Consider the following 15,690-nt stretch of genomic DNA (forward strand, 5'->3'; position numbering starts at 1 on the left):
AGCTGCTCGCCTTCAAGGATTCAATCGAGTTGCTGTTGAAAATTTTTTCGGTCTCCTCAAGAAAACAGGAAGCCCACAAAAGTTCCCCCAAGCAGAATATTCAATGTGGACGAAACATCAATTAAGCACGGTAAGAATAAAAACACGGTTGATTATATATTTTTACTTAATTTATGCTTCTATGCACCACAAACCAAAAAATCACGGGTTCTGGCGCTGCGAAGAAAAAAGAAAGTTGGCGGAATAACATGGCAACGGCCTGCTTGACCATGTCAGCGAGCGGAATTTTCGTCCCACCGATGCTACTTTTTGCAAGAGCTCGAATGACGGAAGGCTTAAAGAAGGGCGCCCCATCGAAAACATTAAGGTTCCCCCAACAAACACACGCGACGCGATAGTCACGACGCGATTCTATCGCTTGGCGACAGCGATTCTGCCGCCGTTGGTATGGAAGCGTAAATAGAGCATGGCCTGCAGCGACCCAACGATAGAATCGCGACGACTAGTTGTCGCGGTCGGTGCGATGAAATCGCTTAGGTCTGGGGGAGCCTTTATTCCATTGCAACAAAAGTGGATGGATGACGGGTTTTGACTTCGACAAATATTTCGATCACTTCCTAAAACATACTCGACCAACTGAATCGAGCCCGATATTGTTGCTGCTTGATGGTCACAGCTCACATACCAAAAGCATTGTGTTCTTGGAAAAGGCAAGTCGGAACCACGTGACTGTTATCAGCTTCCCGCCGCACTGTAGTCACCGGATGCAACCCGTTGGACGTAACCTTTATGGGGCCATTAAAGACACATCTCACCAGGGCAACCGACGAATACCTTAAGCCTTAAGGAAAATCCAGGCAAGGTCGTTGCCGTAAATGAGCTGAGTGAACAACGGCACATCAACTGGAGATGGCGTCGAAGCTTGCGGATCGCCTGACAAAGAAAACGACGAAAACCTGATGGACTCAGCAGTTGTGAACCTGTGAATTCGGTTGCTGCAGTTGATGATAAAGAAAACTGTCCTCCTGGAACCTCGAGTGCTTCATATGAAGGATTTGCAGTTTCTTCAGAGGCCATACATCCGCTACCCAAGAAACGAACCCGGAAGGTGACCCGAAAGAGGAAAGAAAAGACAACAGTGCTCACATCAAGCCCGTACCGTACGGCTGTGAGGGAGTCCCAGGCATCGAAGGATATAGAAACTATCAAGAAAGCCAACAAGATACGTCAGAAACCCAATAAAAAGCAATCTACGAAGCGCAAACGTGTAGTTGATGACGACTCACTTGAAGATTTATTATGTGATCTGTGCCGCAAATGTTTCCTTCTATCTGAGCATGGTAAGGGGTGGAACAAGTGTGGTGCATGCCATGCTTGGTTTCACGAATGTTTCAAAGATGAATGTCCAACGTGTACCCACTAATCGCAATGATCCGAAGGTGACTTGACTTTTCTTTAAAACTAGTATGAACTTTGTAGTGATTGTTTTGTTATCGTTGAAGTTGCGTTTGTTTTGTTTTGATTTTTTGAATAAAAAGACGAAATCAAGTAAACCATTAATTATATTTCAATCCCATGACACGCTATTCACTAAATAATGATTCTCCATTTGAAAGGTGGACAATTTTTCCATGCAGAAACCAGAACCGTAAACTTCCAGGGTTCACAGATTCAACCGCTGAACGTTGAAAAATGAAGGGAATTGTCAATCCTCCCCGCCATGTCACACTATGAGAGCTATGAGAGCTCAAAAAACAGTTGTATTGACCATCACATTTCCTCGCTCCTTATGCGTGACATGATTTATGGACGATCCCAAACGACCACTTTTTACGTTGCTCAAAATGTAACGAAAATAGTTGTATCAAAAATATTTATTGAAAATTTGGTACGTACAATAAATCCTTTTTTTCAAAGTCGCACCCAATAACGGTTAACTTAAAAATGTATGAAAATGCTTCTTTTTGGATACCTCTAGCATGTACCAGTGCCATACCTGCTAAAATATTAATTTTTCCTTTAAATTCTTTGATATTATCTAGGTGGCCGTCTTGCCCCATATGGGTGGCACTCTTGCCCCGTAGCCCAAAAAACTCGTTATTTATAACCATTTTTAAAACGCTTCAGAAATAGCTTTTTTGCATTTATTTTTTCTGGGACTCAATCATTAGTGAAAATATAAGTGTTAATTGGTATTGAAACCATATCCAAGTTTTAACAAAGAGTTTTTCAAAAGTTACTGAACAAAGTGCTTAAGGTGGCACACTTGCCCCAAATTCCGCTAGGTACAAACTGGGTGCTGCGGATACAGCCGCTTTTCTGCGCTCAAGCGAGCAGAGGGATATTTTGAAATCACTCCCATAAACAAAATTATTTTGCAGTTACTTGGCTGTCAAATATTTCCCGCTCTTCGAATTTCTCTTTCCACGCTGCATGAGGGCGCACAAATACGCTACACTCTACATGACTTTACGATTGTTTACATACATTCATGCTCCAATCAGCTGCTGAATCTCATGAAATTTCGTAATGAGTGCTTTTTAATTGCATTCCCACTAATTTTCCACTCGAAATATAATGTGAGAATATTTGTTACAAAGAATACAAAACTCAAACAAAGTTTATTTTTATTTTTTCCCAAAATAATAACAATACTTCTCAATATTAGATCAGAAACGAACATAACCACAATCTTCAATGTTTGGCTCCGGCACTGTGTAACTTGCTACTGCGCCAGGAAATCACCCGTTACGCGTCACTGCACTCGGCGGACAGTACGCCTTGCTCGGGTCACTGTTGAACTCTGACTGAGGGAGAGCGATGCTTGGCTGCTTGCTCATCATCAACACCAAGACAGTATATAATATAGAGTGGTATACAACAGGGCTGTCTCGCCCCACACATCCCCCTTTCTCTCCGGATTTTTTTGCTAGTATCCTGCACTTATAGCTTGGCTTTGGTTTTCTCTTCTGTTACAAATCTATTAAAGTAAAAACCACTATAAAGATGTATTTGCCGAACGCAATACATATCGAATATATTGAACTTCGTGGCCAAGGAAAGTCGAAATCCATTTGCAGGGGGCTTGTTGGCCTTGCCACTTCTTCTGCCTATTGAGCAGGAGATCAAGAGTTCGATCGCTGGCTCTTTCTCATTTCACATTAGAAAACTTCGCTAGAAATGCGTACAAGCTGCCTGTTACTTCTCATTCTCATTCTCTCCTAATTGTCATTTATATATTCCCCTACCATAGATTTCATCACTTAACACAGTGAATGCAGATGATATATCTAACTGATCCAGGGACGAATGTGGAGATGCAGAGGTATACTCGGATTCTAGTAATAACGAGAATTGAACTAATAATACTTCCTTTCCTTGATGGCCGTGAGGACGTGGCCGGCGCCGTTATTGAAATTCAGAAATTTGAACATTGGGAATAGTAGCTAAATTTCAAGCTCCATTCAATAGGTTCCCTGTGCAATTTCAAGTGCTAGTCATTCACGGAGTAGCAACTACGAATTGTACTGCTCATGCTTATGCCTAAAGAAAGTCTAAAGCCATTTTCACCAGAGTATTGCCCTGCATTCTGGCTACGTACCGATATTTCCGGTGTGAACAGTTAATGTTTTCCCTTACAGTTGTTGTTTTATATGGTTCATTCGCCTCATCCATATGCTGTCTTCCATCTGCACTCTATTACTGATGGTTCACCGCACTTTTCATTCAAAGACTCCACGAGTATTGTCTCCGTCTCCGTAGAGCGCTAACAGTCTGCTGATTCCTATGCTGGTATCAATTTCGAAGATAGCTAGTATATCAAAGTACACGAACACAAAACATCGCCTTAGTTTCAATGTAAAAACATGTATGTGCTTTTTTTTAGATATGACATTGTTTTGAGGGGCGAATAAGCATCACTCTGATTGTCACAAAAAAATGGAGTTACTGTTTGCTTCCATAATGTATAGCATTTTCTAGCTATCGCCAGTACAATCGGTAGCAGCTTTAGTAGAACAAATAACGTAATGCCTATATGTGACTAAAGTGAACGTAGCGAGTGAAACATGTTTCTGTCGTATCCCAGCCGAACAGATAGGACGGTTTGATGTGACAATGGTTCTCGAAAATTATCGACGACCTGACGGTTGGACTCGCGACAATCCGATAATCAACATAGCATGCTACGATGTCTTCTTCTTCTGCTTCTTCTTATTGGCATTACATTCTCAACTGGGACAATGCCGCCTCGCTGCTTAGTGTTCATTCAGCCCTTCCACAGCCATCAACTCCGAGGTTTCTGATGTTACACAATGATACTTTTATGACCAGGGAAATCGAGATAATTTCTAAACCGAAAGTTGCCTAGACCGTCACCGGGAATCGAACAAACCTAGCCATACTCAACATGATCTTGCTTTATAGCCGCGCATCTTACCGCTAGACTAAGGAAGGCCCCTACCATGCTACGATGTCACCAACACCAAATCTCCTGCATCGACAAGACACGCTAGCATTGCAGCATTCTTCTCTCGCAACTCCTCAAAAGCATTTATTCTTTAGTCAAACAAAACAATCGGCATCATATAAGCAAATGCTACATGTAAATATTTCTAGCTTTTTCCTCATTACTCCATCACATACACATTCCTTTATGATAGTGATCGACATCATTTTATGTGCAACATAACGGGTATGATACGATACAATCATTCCATTTGCTCAAATTAATACTGCAGTTCATACGAAAAAATGGAATCTCCCTTTGTCCGAAAATCTCTTGCTTCGGTCCTATTGAAAGACTGATCACCATCGATGTATAGTCGTGGTGTAGCTACGATGTCTTCTTTTAAGTATCTTTTTATCATATTACATCGTATTCACAGCAGTCTTCCTCCATCTTGTCAAAGTAACGTGACAAAGCATCAATGTCGTTGGTGAAACCAAGTAACAGAACTGAAATTGATACTTATAGGGTCAATTATAGGTGTCAATCCATACCAAAGTGATGCTAAGTAGCAGGCGTGAAATCACCTTTCCGTAACTCTCTGCAGTTCGGACGAGATGGAAAGCTTCCTTGTACCTTGAACGACGCCTAATACTTGATCCATCGTCGCATTGATTAATCTTCTTAGTCTAATGATTAATTATTCTTGGTTTATCCGAAAATTAATGTTCGTGCTGTCATAACACAAAACAAATCAATTTTTATTTCAACATTTTATGCGCTCATAACATGTTTATTTGTGATCTTTGTTTCGTATTTTAAATGACATAAGAACATAATTTTATCTTGTTCGAAGACCAAAATAATACTGATAATCTGTTAGTGGTCTTTTCGTTCCTAAGCACAGTTGGAGATTAAGTTCAGAAATGTTTTAGGTAGATTGAATTGTTTTTAAAGTAGGTTAAACCTATATTTCATACCTTTTTGACACAGTGCGCTACACACTCGTTGATTCGTTTCCTACTACCATCTATCTCGGAACCATCAAGTAGCTTATTCATTTTATATATACTTATCTGAAACGCATAATAAATTCAATCACAACACAAATTAAAACTTATGTTTTATGCATACTGCAATAAAACAAAGTAATGCTCCCACTCTGCCCCACACGTTCGCGTTCATAATTCCTTGGGGGAGTTCATTTTGCGTTAGTCTATCGCATGCAGCCCGCAGTGACAGCCCATTAGGTGCCTGCCAGAGTAGACGCGTCTACGCGACGCGGCGCGAAATTTGCACACAAAGGAATAACAATCAATAATAAGGAACTGTCAAATCGTATGGACGCTTCGCTTCGCTTCGCACTTCGCGTCTACTCTGGCCGCACCCTTAGAGTCATTCACACATTAATACAAAAAAAAAATAAAAGAGATTTGTGATGAACGAATTACATATTCATCCCGCTGTTAGTGAGTTGAGTTCACTTGCTTTTTCCGTCTCCTTCCATCTGATTCAGAGGCAAAATTATATGAAGAGAGAATTAAGAAAATGAAAAGAAAAACGATTCTGCCGCAGGAGGTCGTGGGATCAATCACGGGTCGTTCCATTTTCTTACTTTATTTCTTTCCATATATTTCTCATGTTTTAGCAATCACTAATATTAGAAATAGATTTAATACCGTTTCCATCTTCTATTCTTTACCTACAACCTGACAGCAGTAGCTGTTGGAAATCAAAAAGACGACAAAAGGTTCTTTCGGCATCCGATTGGAATATACCATCCTTTCATTACTATCACATTGGCAACCGGTTAACCAAGACGAATCTTTGCCATAGATTCCAATAAAATTCTGCATGCACATGGCGAGTGCAGAAGTATTCTCGGTTTGCGGCTGCATCTTCAATTTCCCCTCATCTCAGGTAGCCCGAAAGGACGTGGCCAGCGCTACCAGCCAATCACTACTAGCGCTCTCGAATTATGCATATTGAATTTGAAGTGCAAATCCCATGCTACAGTCATTATTGGTTCCCTATGCAATTGCGATTGTTCTGACCAAACATGGAGTAGCAACTACGAAATGCATGGTTATTATCATTCTCATGCTCTACTTTGTAAATGCAATGTTTTTCTCATAAGGCAGGAGATAATTTTACAAGTATCAACATAACATTGACCTTGGCTGATTTTGATCGCTTTTGAGTGAAACATTGTGATTTTACATAAATAAAAGTCAAGCATAATATACTTCTTCTTCAATGGCTCTACATTTCAACTGGAACTTGGAACTTGGCCTGCTTCTCAACTTTTCTATTAGCATTGCCTCAGCTTTTTCATGGTCGCCATTGCATGAGTATGCATCTTCTGTAGCAAATACAACGAATACACTATGCCCATAGTGTCGAGAATGTATCCAATCCGAAAACATCCAAGACCGGACCGAGAATCACACTAGCCATCTCCGGATCTTACGCCTTTCCTCGCAAGGTCACTGGAGTCCCCCTACTCAGTTCAGATTACACAATGGATTGAGCAAATCGCTTGACTTGAACGTCTAAACTCCTTCGTTCAACTCACTTGAACGGAATATCAAATTACTTGCCATGTCAATTCGTTGTATGATACATTTCATTTCATGATTCTTTACTGTCCTTTTGTTCTTCCTAGTGCTCTCCATTGCTCTCTCTCTCCTACACACCATTAGGTTTTTCATCATCAATCAAGCCATTTCATATATGTACGGTGGTCTTTCAAGCACGTAAACCATTTCGTCTTTACTTGACGGTCCTCCAAACTCGCCATTGTGGTCATCAAAACACGCAAGCCATTTTATCTCTACTTGGCGGTCCTCCAAACACGCCATTGCGGTCTTCAAAACACGCAAACCGTCAGTCCAAAACACGCAAACTATTTCGTCTTAACTTGGCGGTCCTCCAACCACGCCATTGCGGTTCTCAAAACACGCAAACTATTTCGTCTTTACTTGGCGGTCCTCCAAACTCGCCATTGTGGTCATCAAAACACGCAAACCGTTTCATCTTTACTTGGCGGTCCTCCAAACACGCCATTGCGGTATTCAAAACACGCAAACCATTTCGTCTTTACTTAGCGGTCCTCCAAACTCGCCATTGCATTATTCAAAACACGCAAACTATTTCGTCTTAACTTGGCGGTCCTCCAAACTCGCCTTTGCGGTCCTCAAAACACGCAAACTATTTCGTCTTAACTTGGCGGTCCAAACTCGCCATTGCGGTCCTCAAAACACGCAAAAATTTTGTCTCTACTTGGCGGTCCTCCAAACTCGCCATTGCGGTCCTCAAAACACGCAAACCATTTCGTTTTTACTTGGCGGTCCTCAAAACTCGCCATTGCGGTCCTCAAAACACGCAAACAATTTCGAACCTACTCTGTACCACTCACCAACACGCCACCGCGTCACTCCCAACTCGCAGCACCGCTTCTGTAAACACTGCAAAAGGTAAACAATCTTCTTGTCTTAAGAATTTACAATTTTCTTTGAGATTGCGCAGTGGGTGATTTCCATGACACAGTATTATTATAAAGCATATAAGTAAACATTATTGCGCTTCATACTAACAAAAAATAGCAGAAAAACCTGCCACTGTCGCCAAATGTGTAACTTGCTACTGCGCCAGGAAATCACCCGTTACGCGTCACTGCACTCGGCGGACGGTACGCCTTGCTCGGGTCACTGTTGAACTCTGACTGAGGGAGAGCGATGCTTGGCTGCTTGCTCATCATCAACACCAAGACAGTATATAATATAGAGTGGTATACAACAGGGCTGTCTCGCCCCACACAGGCACAATAGAAAATTTTGGCTTCAGTTTGACAACCAAATCGATTCTATCCGCACCACCCAGGGTACAAATAGCGCTGAGAATCACTGTTGAAATTAAAATAGCTTCCGGTAGTATTAAAAACTTCCTTCCGCAAAGAGAGAAAAGAACCGCACAGCACGAAAGCACGATGCGGTCTGATTTACAGATTTTCAATTAAATAAAGTCGAGTCAAGTACGACTATACGAGACACTGAAGACGACCACACAGTTGTGGTCAAAATACGTATCTGCAAAGATATCAAAATAATTGGTGGAATTAAATGAAGAGTACTAAACTCGTCTTAGACGGTTGAATACATTCCACTAAAAAGAGCTTAAAATATTTTTTCCTAAATAAAGTGCTTGACACATAAATTGGCAATTCCATTCTATTACAAATTTACAACAATGCACATCGCCTTAATAAAAACGTTCCTTTTAAAGTACTGATTTATGTAATAATTTGTTTTCTAAACAGAGAAATATTCATTCGTAAAGTGAATAAAGATTTGCTTATCCTTTCCACCTAAAACATTTGGTACAAAAGTAAGCTGATAGAAAGCAAGACAATTGAACAGTAAATCGGCTGTTGTCTTGTTTTCATATCTGCTAACATTATAATCCCTTTCTTGTTGCAAAAAAACAAAAGTCCGACAAGCAACCAACCATCCATGATCCAAAATATGAACATTGTATCTAGGGGAACTGGGGGTAGGACGCCCACGTTAAGGAAAATGCCATTTTTATCAATGAAAACCACCATTTCAGCCAGTTTTCATCAGCGCATACTGAAGAACAGCATATCTGCGACTGACTACCGATAACAGATATCTAATTGTCCATTTTATTGCACAGAAATTTGATTTTTAAAAAGCACCCGAAAAAAATGATTTTGAAACCATGCGGGGTGAGATGCGCCAGTGGATGGGTTAAAACGCGCATGTGCTTATCGTACTGATTTTCATTTTAATTGCCTACATTAAGGCAATTAACCGAATGTTTCAGCTGTTTCGGTCATACGAAATGAGCATGGGCGTAATGCCCCACACCGACCTCAGAAGTTTGAAGGCCCATAAAATCGTTTTAAAACCATTTTTGACGACGATTTCGTGTGGAACATAAAGAACACGAGTAAGCAGCATGGCTCATGGCTCAATTATTAATTTATCAATGTATAACAGCGACAGAAAGACTAAATTCCACCGAGCTAGAATTGCATCAAAACACGCAAAAATCGTTTTTTCGAGATTTTCATGTATAACTAGAGAAAAATCATGAAATATATGTATCCAATGGCAATATTTTTCATTGCTTTATCGTATAGACTATTGAAAATAATCAAAATGGGGATATTTAACCTTATTCAGGGGTGGCGCGTTTTAACCCCTATGGGCGTGCTACCCCCACTTCCCCTACATTCATCAAATGAGTTTCGTTCTACAGTGGAAAAGCAGAATAGATCCCAATTGCCCCGTTTGAAGGGGTATGTGAATCCTATAGGTAAATTTATTTCTGTCATTATCAATATTTTGTGTAATTGAATAAATGGTTTATAACACGTCTACACTTCAACAACGGAGGCATATCCGTGGATAATGGCCTGAAATATCCTGTTTTCCAAGTATGCGTTACAAATTTGCTGATCTAGCGTTTTTTAGGTCCCACTTGCCCCTGGGTACCTTACTCAGTGAACCCAACAGACCATTCCCTTTGAATGTCGATAAACTTCAACACATTTTTAATCGATCTATCTAGCTAGTTTAAAGCGTAGCTACGACTCATTGTCACGGGGAAATCAGAAAAGAAAAGTTTTGCCGAAAAGAAGAGATCTCACATCATTATCACTGATGAAAAAGGCTCCTGTCTGACCTACCACTCAAGTCTCCAAGACACTATGTCCGTTGGATCACATGCACATGCTTAAAATCAGTGCGTCAATGCCAGATGCGGCTCTTTTGAATGGTATTTTAGTGACCTCTCTAAGCATAGCGGTAAGATACGCGGCTATAAATCAAAACTAAGCTGAATGTGGCTGGTTTCCGAATCCTTAAGGAAAAGAAACATGTTTGAACATAACTTATTTCATTCCAACAGTCTAATATGTTGACATACTACTAAGTTGCACAATTTATTTTTATCTTCTCAAACAGCTAAAAAAGCGCACCATCGAGCGCAAATCGAAGGAGGGCCTACTGAACTCGGTGGCCAAAAACTTGGGCCTAAAATCGTCCAAGAGTTCGAACGGTTCGGCCAACGGTGGCAGCCCGGTAGCCGGCGGCGATCCCAACAACAAAGGTGAGTTCGATGATTTGATTTCAGCCCTCCGGACGGGAGACGTGTTCGGCGAGGACATGGCCAAGTTCAAGCGGTCGCGTAAAACCCGACTGGGACCGGCCACCAACGGAGGAAACAACACCTCCCCACCGCGCAGCCGGAACAGCATCGGGCGGGAGGACAGCCGGGAACGACCAGTCGTCACCAATCGGCGGCAGTAAGAAGGGACGTAAATGTTTCGGTAAGGGGGGAGCTGTCACCTTACGAAGGTGTTAACAAATTGTGGACGTACTTTTAGAAAGCAGTTTATATTTTTTTCATTTCGCGGATATTTTTGTTTGTTATATCGTGTATAATTGTAAACGAAGAAAGAGACCAAAAATTTGCGAGTAAAGCTCAAAGAAAATTTGAAAAATCGTCAGATGATAAATATGTAATAGATGTATATTTAAATAGAAAAACAGTCAGCTTAGTAGTATCAAAAACGTTCTGGTTATTCCATAATGAAAATAGAGACTGTTTCAAACGATTTGGAATAAAATGGGCAAAAAGAAGTATGATAGGTAAATGTTAAAATAAACGATTTTTGAGAATGTTTTACAAGCAACTTTATCGATTGATAAAAACAACAAAAATAAGATAAACGAAAATATACACACCCAGGCGGTTGACGCCGATCGATTTTTAAAGTAACTAAATAAATAAAAGAAGACGGTTTACTTTACAGAATGTTATTAAATCACATGGAAATGTTTCATCACTGTTCAGATCATTATCCTGGATGTCATTTTTCAAGAAGAGGCGAAGAATTCGTTGACTCAATGCACCTGGTCTTTTAGGAAAGGTTTTAGAAACAAGCTTATTATAATCGTTTTAGTTACCAGTTTCCCTTTTGCTCGAAACCCACGCAACCATAATGCTTCCGTATCTCATAGTATTATTGCTTTTTTTGCACACCCGAGGAACATCAAGCTCAACCACGCAAGGTGATCCTCAGGCACAATCATTTAATTTTAATCTATTCAACTGTATAAATGTATGTTCTTCTCTAAATCTCTATTTTGGTGACAACGCTCATAAAAAAATTAGAGCATTTCCTGTACTAAAAAGTATTTATTTCAAAGCTTTCTTGTTACCCTATAGAAGTATTCTTTCTAGTGACGTTATATGCATATCTTCCCTGGTTTTCTCCTTCATAAGCAGTTGAAAATCACGCTAAAATTCTTCAAGCAATCTGTTAGGCTTTTCTGAGTTTGGGATTTTCTGTATATACGCTAGAAATTCGTAATCGATAATCGATAAGAAACTTAACAGGAGAATCGCAACAGCTGTAAGGTGTTACTTGTATAATAAGGCAGCCCTTTGAAATGTTCAGAGCTGTGTTATGTTTCCCTCTGTTTTAACAAGAAATATTTAAAAACAAATCAGAAACGACCGAGTAGCTTAGCGAATTTATACAAAAATGCAGAAGTTATACTCAGATAAGTGAAATGGTTTTAAATAAGATAATTTCCTCCCCTTCCGCTGTGCTCAATCCTCTTTCACTCTCATAATACAGATAAACAAATTTAAGCAAGGTCTTAGCGATTACCTTCCGCACACATTTATCAAATATAATAATCACACCGAAATGAGATTAGTCGATTCTGCCGTTAGATGGATGTTGCTTAACTACAAACAATAGAACAATAGTTCAACTTCTTCCATTTTGCAACCACCTCTCCCATCATTCACTCATCAAACATGCACAGAGAAACGTAGCACACAAAATGCCAACCATCGAGTTAGGTGGAATCAGATGAGCCTCATCATTGCATTGGATATTTTACCGACGAATGTCTTTCTATTTGCACATGAGAACAGCTACGCAATAGAGCGCAGCTAGACAAAAATAAGAACATATACATGCAATGATTGGTATTCTGAGAAGAAAAAAAACAAGTCAAATAATAAGAAAGATAAAACAGTCAAAAAATCACAGGAATAAAGAATATCGAATAATATGACGACTGTGTTAAAAATTATTTTCGATGACATTTCATGCCTTGGAATTATTAGTGCAATCACTTAGAAGCCATCCACAAAACGCGCATTGTCTATAGATTTAGAAGTCTCCAGGCAAGCTTTACTTCTCGCTTCGACTCGATGGTGACCTCCCCGACCGTGATTGTAGTCTGTTGAACTGCTTTCCGGTTGCTTATCATCACTTCGGTTTTATCCCCCGTAACGCTGAATAGACACCTTTGCGTGGTGTGTTACGGTGTAAGATCTACCGCGGTCACATTGCCAGCTACAAGCAAATCCTGACCCAATGAATACTTTTCTCAATATACAAACCCCGTGGTACTTATGAGGGTGTCGCTGAGTCGGGGGCTACATCAACACTTCCTTCCCCTCCCAAGTTACGGTGAAGATGGGCGTGGCCAGGAGTAGTAATCCTCATGCTTTTGTGATTTTATCCTAGATTGAAATTAAGTACCACACCCACCTTGATTTCTGATAGCAATCTGAATAAGGTTTTCAAAAGAAAAATCGTAAGGGTTGTGTACAAGGCACGACCGCCCGACGTAAACTACGTAAAACAGTTTGGTGAAATGAAGAATCTAGCAAGTCCCATCATTCATGAATATTACAAAATTGCTCTTTTGATTACTTATGAGACAACACTGGTTTCGAGCAATATTCAAAACATAAAATTTGTTGGATATGACAATTTAAAATTTACTTTTTGAAAGTAACTGATATATTTATGTAATTCAGCCAAATTTGTTAAATTCTCGAAATATGTATACTATGAGAAGTTTAGTTTTGTTTGTTCAATTTGTTAGGGTTTTCACTTTTCAATTCAATTTCATTTTTTCAAATTTCATTGATGTTTTTTTTTTCGAAAAATCTTCTAAATGAGCTTAACTAAATTTGGGTATTTCTATTGCAAATAATAACTTGTAAGGTCAAATTGCAATCTTTACTGTATTTAACCATTAAAATGTCAGTAATCAAAGATAATTACCGTCAAATCGCTGAAGGCACATCTCGGTGAACAAAGCGAACTCGTGATTTCGCTACTGACGCCATAGTTTTGATTGAACTGTCGCCATCGCCATTTGTACTTTGAATAAAATTAGTTTTGGATAAATAAATTTATCAAATTATAAAAACACACTAGCGCCTCCTAAAGGCCGTCATGATATATCATATCTGAAAACTTGAATAACAATATAAACAAAAAAAAAATCAAATTGAAGTTGGAGGGCCAAACCGGCCGAGCACTGTACATGTTAAAAAAAAAATAATTGTAGAACAGAAAATGAAACAATAAAGAAGAATTTTACTATTACTAGTTTTGGATAAATACTATCTTATAAAATTTTGTTTCTAAAAAGATCCGATTAACCTTCGATGATGCGCAATTCCAATCCCCAACAGCAAAAATGAAAAGTTTAGTTGACTGCTACTGATGTCATCCATGCAAATAAATCTTCTAACTAACATAAGTTCTGCGTAACTAATCGAAGTTTGTCTTGAGTCAATTTTATATTGTTATTTGTCTCAACCCACGCAATCGATTTGAACGAATTTTCTGCAGCAAGAACGCCGACGACCACCACCGATGCTGATAGATAACCGTTGGGGCCGCTTCTCACGAAATTTCGACCAAATGAAGCGCACCTATGTTGATGCTGGGACCGCTCTACCCTCTCCGCGATATATCGAACGAAATGGCTCACGCACGTGGGAAAGCAGCTTTCATGTAAGCAATAAAGTATAACATGTAGCCACGCCCCTTTGAAGAGTGTTATGGTTGCAAATAATATTTGCATTCATATCGATAACAAAGAGGTGGGACTAATGGGCTTACTTTATTTATTACAAGAAAGGTGCTTCCCGCGTGCGTGGGCCATTTTGTTCAAGCTGTCGCGGAGAACGATCCCAGCGTCGACATCGGCGGCGGTCGTCGGTGAATTGCTGCAACGTCAACAAGTAAGAATTTTGCGTGAAAATTCCACTTTTCGCGGACGACAGCCGAAGCGATAATTTACTGCTGAAACGCCTTCCATCCATGCCAATCAAAAGTTCATTGCAGGGTCTTCCTCCGAAGGGTGCTTATGATTCCGCTGATTCTCTACGACTGAACTGTCTGCCGTTGCCCAGCGATTGTGAAGAGAATAAATTTCGGATCAACTTCCCCTAGAACAAATGATGGGTTTCCAAAGAACCGATTTATCTTTAATATTGTTTAATAATAATCACTCATAGCGACAGAACCAAAGTCGAAATGTTGCGTGAAAACTAAACTTTCTACCGACGACAGGTAAATCGGCATAGTGAAAAAAATCTGTAGCAAACATCAACACTGACGCCATACAATTTTCTTCAGTAATAATGCGAATCAATTGTTTGCATCGTCTCCTTCCGACACTTGCTTGAGATTCAACTACCGGCGTTAGCGTTGCGCTTTGAATAAAGTTTATCTCGGAACCGATTTGTTTTTGAATCATCAACAGGAAAAATACAAAGTTAGAGTCTCGCGGGAAAATTTCATGTTGTGCCGACAACATCCAAATCGTTGCAAACGCCACATTAGTGAATAAATTGCTGTAGCAATCTTCTGCTGACAGCCTATGCTCGGACCGGCACTAATGCTATGATTCCGCTACCGATGCCAAAATTATGCTTTGCTCTATGAAGAAAGTTCGTCTAATATCAACTTTCTTAATCACTAAAATCATTTAACTCCGAATTACGCTAGAAAATTTCACCGAAGAACTCTCCTGTTCCTAGCGGTTGCACTTTAGAAAAATATTTCAACTTAACCTTCCTCCCAAATATAATGATGGTCCTGAAAAGAACCGATTAATTTCCACTTATGTGCCTTATTAGCAGCAACCACTGGGCTGCGCGACCGCCATCCGATGATTCGGCTCAACGGACGCCGTCGATTGCCAGATCCGCCGAAGGTGGAACACGGATGCAAATGATGTGCGACCGCCACCACCACCGAGCGAGAAAAATTCATCCGCACCACCACCGCTAAGACAGCCGTTGGCTGGGACCGCTTCGGGACGCCCTGGTCCGCTCTCCGTGACATCCAGAAAGGAAATGACGCGTGCACGCGAAACACGGGGCTT

General features: G+C 40.2%; 1 protein-coding gene across 3 annotated transcripts in view; it reads left to right on the forward strand.

Moving 5' to 3' along the window:
- The window catches only part of LOC134221190 (disheveled-associated activator of morphogenesis 1), a 470,343-nt gene extending 457,776 nt beyond the window's left edge, over positions 1 to 12,567 (forward strand). For all 3 annotated transcript variants that reach the window (XM_062700384.1, XM_062700383.1, XM_062700385.1), the window contains one exon: positions 10,438 to 12,567. In XM_062700384.1, coding sequence (XP_062556368.1) covers positions 10,438 to 10,782 — 345 coding nt within the window. In that variant the 3' untranslated portion in view covers positions 10,783 to 12,567. The remainder of the gene's footprint in view (positions 1 to 10,437) is intronic.
- The last annotated feature ends 3,123 nt before the right edge of the window (positions 12,568 to 15,690 follow it).

This window comes from Armigeres subalbatus, chromosome 3, assembly GCF_024139115.2.
Source record: "Armigeres subalbatus isolate Guangzhou_Male chromosome 3, GZ_Asu_2, whole genome shotgun sequence".
NCBI classification, from domain to species: domain Eukaryota; kingdom Metazoa; phylum Arthropoda; class Insecta; order Diptera; family Culicidae; genus Armigeres; species Armigeres subalbatus.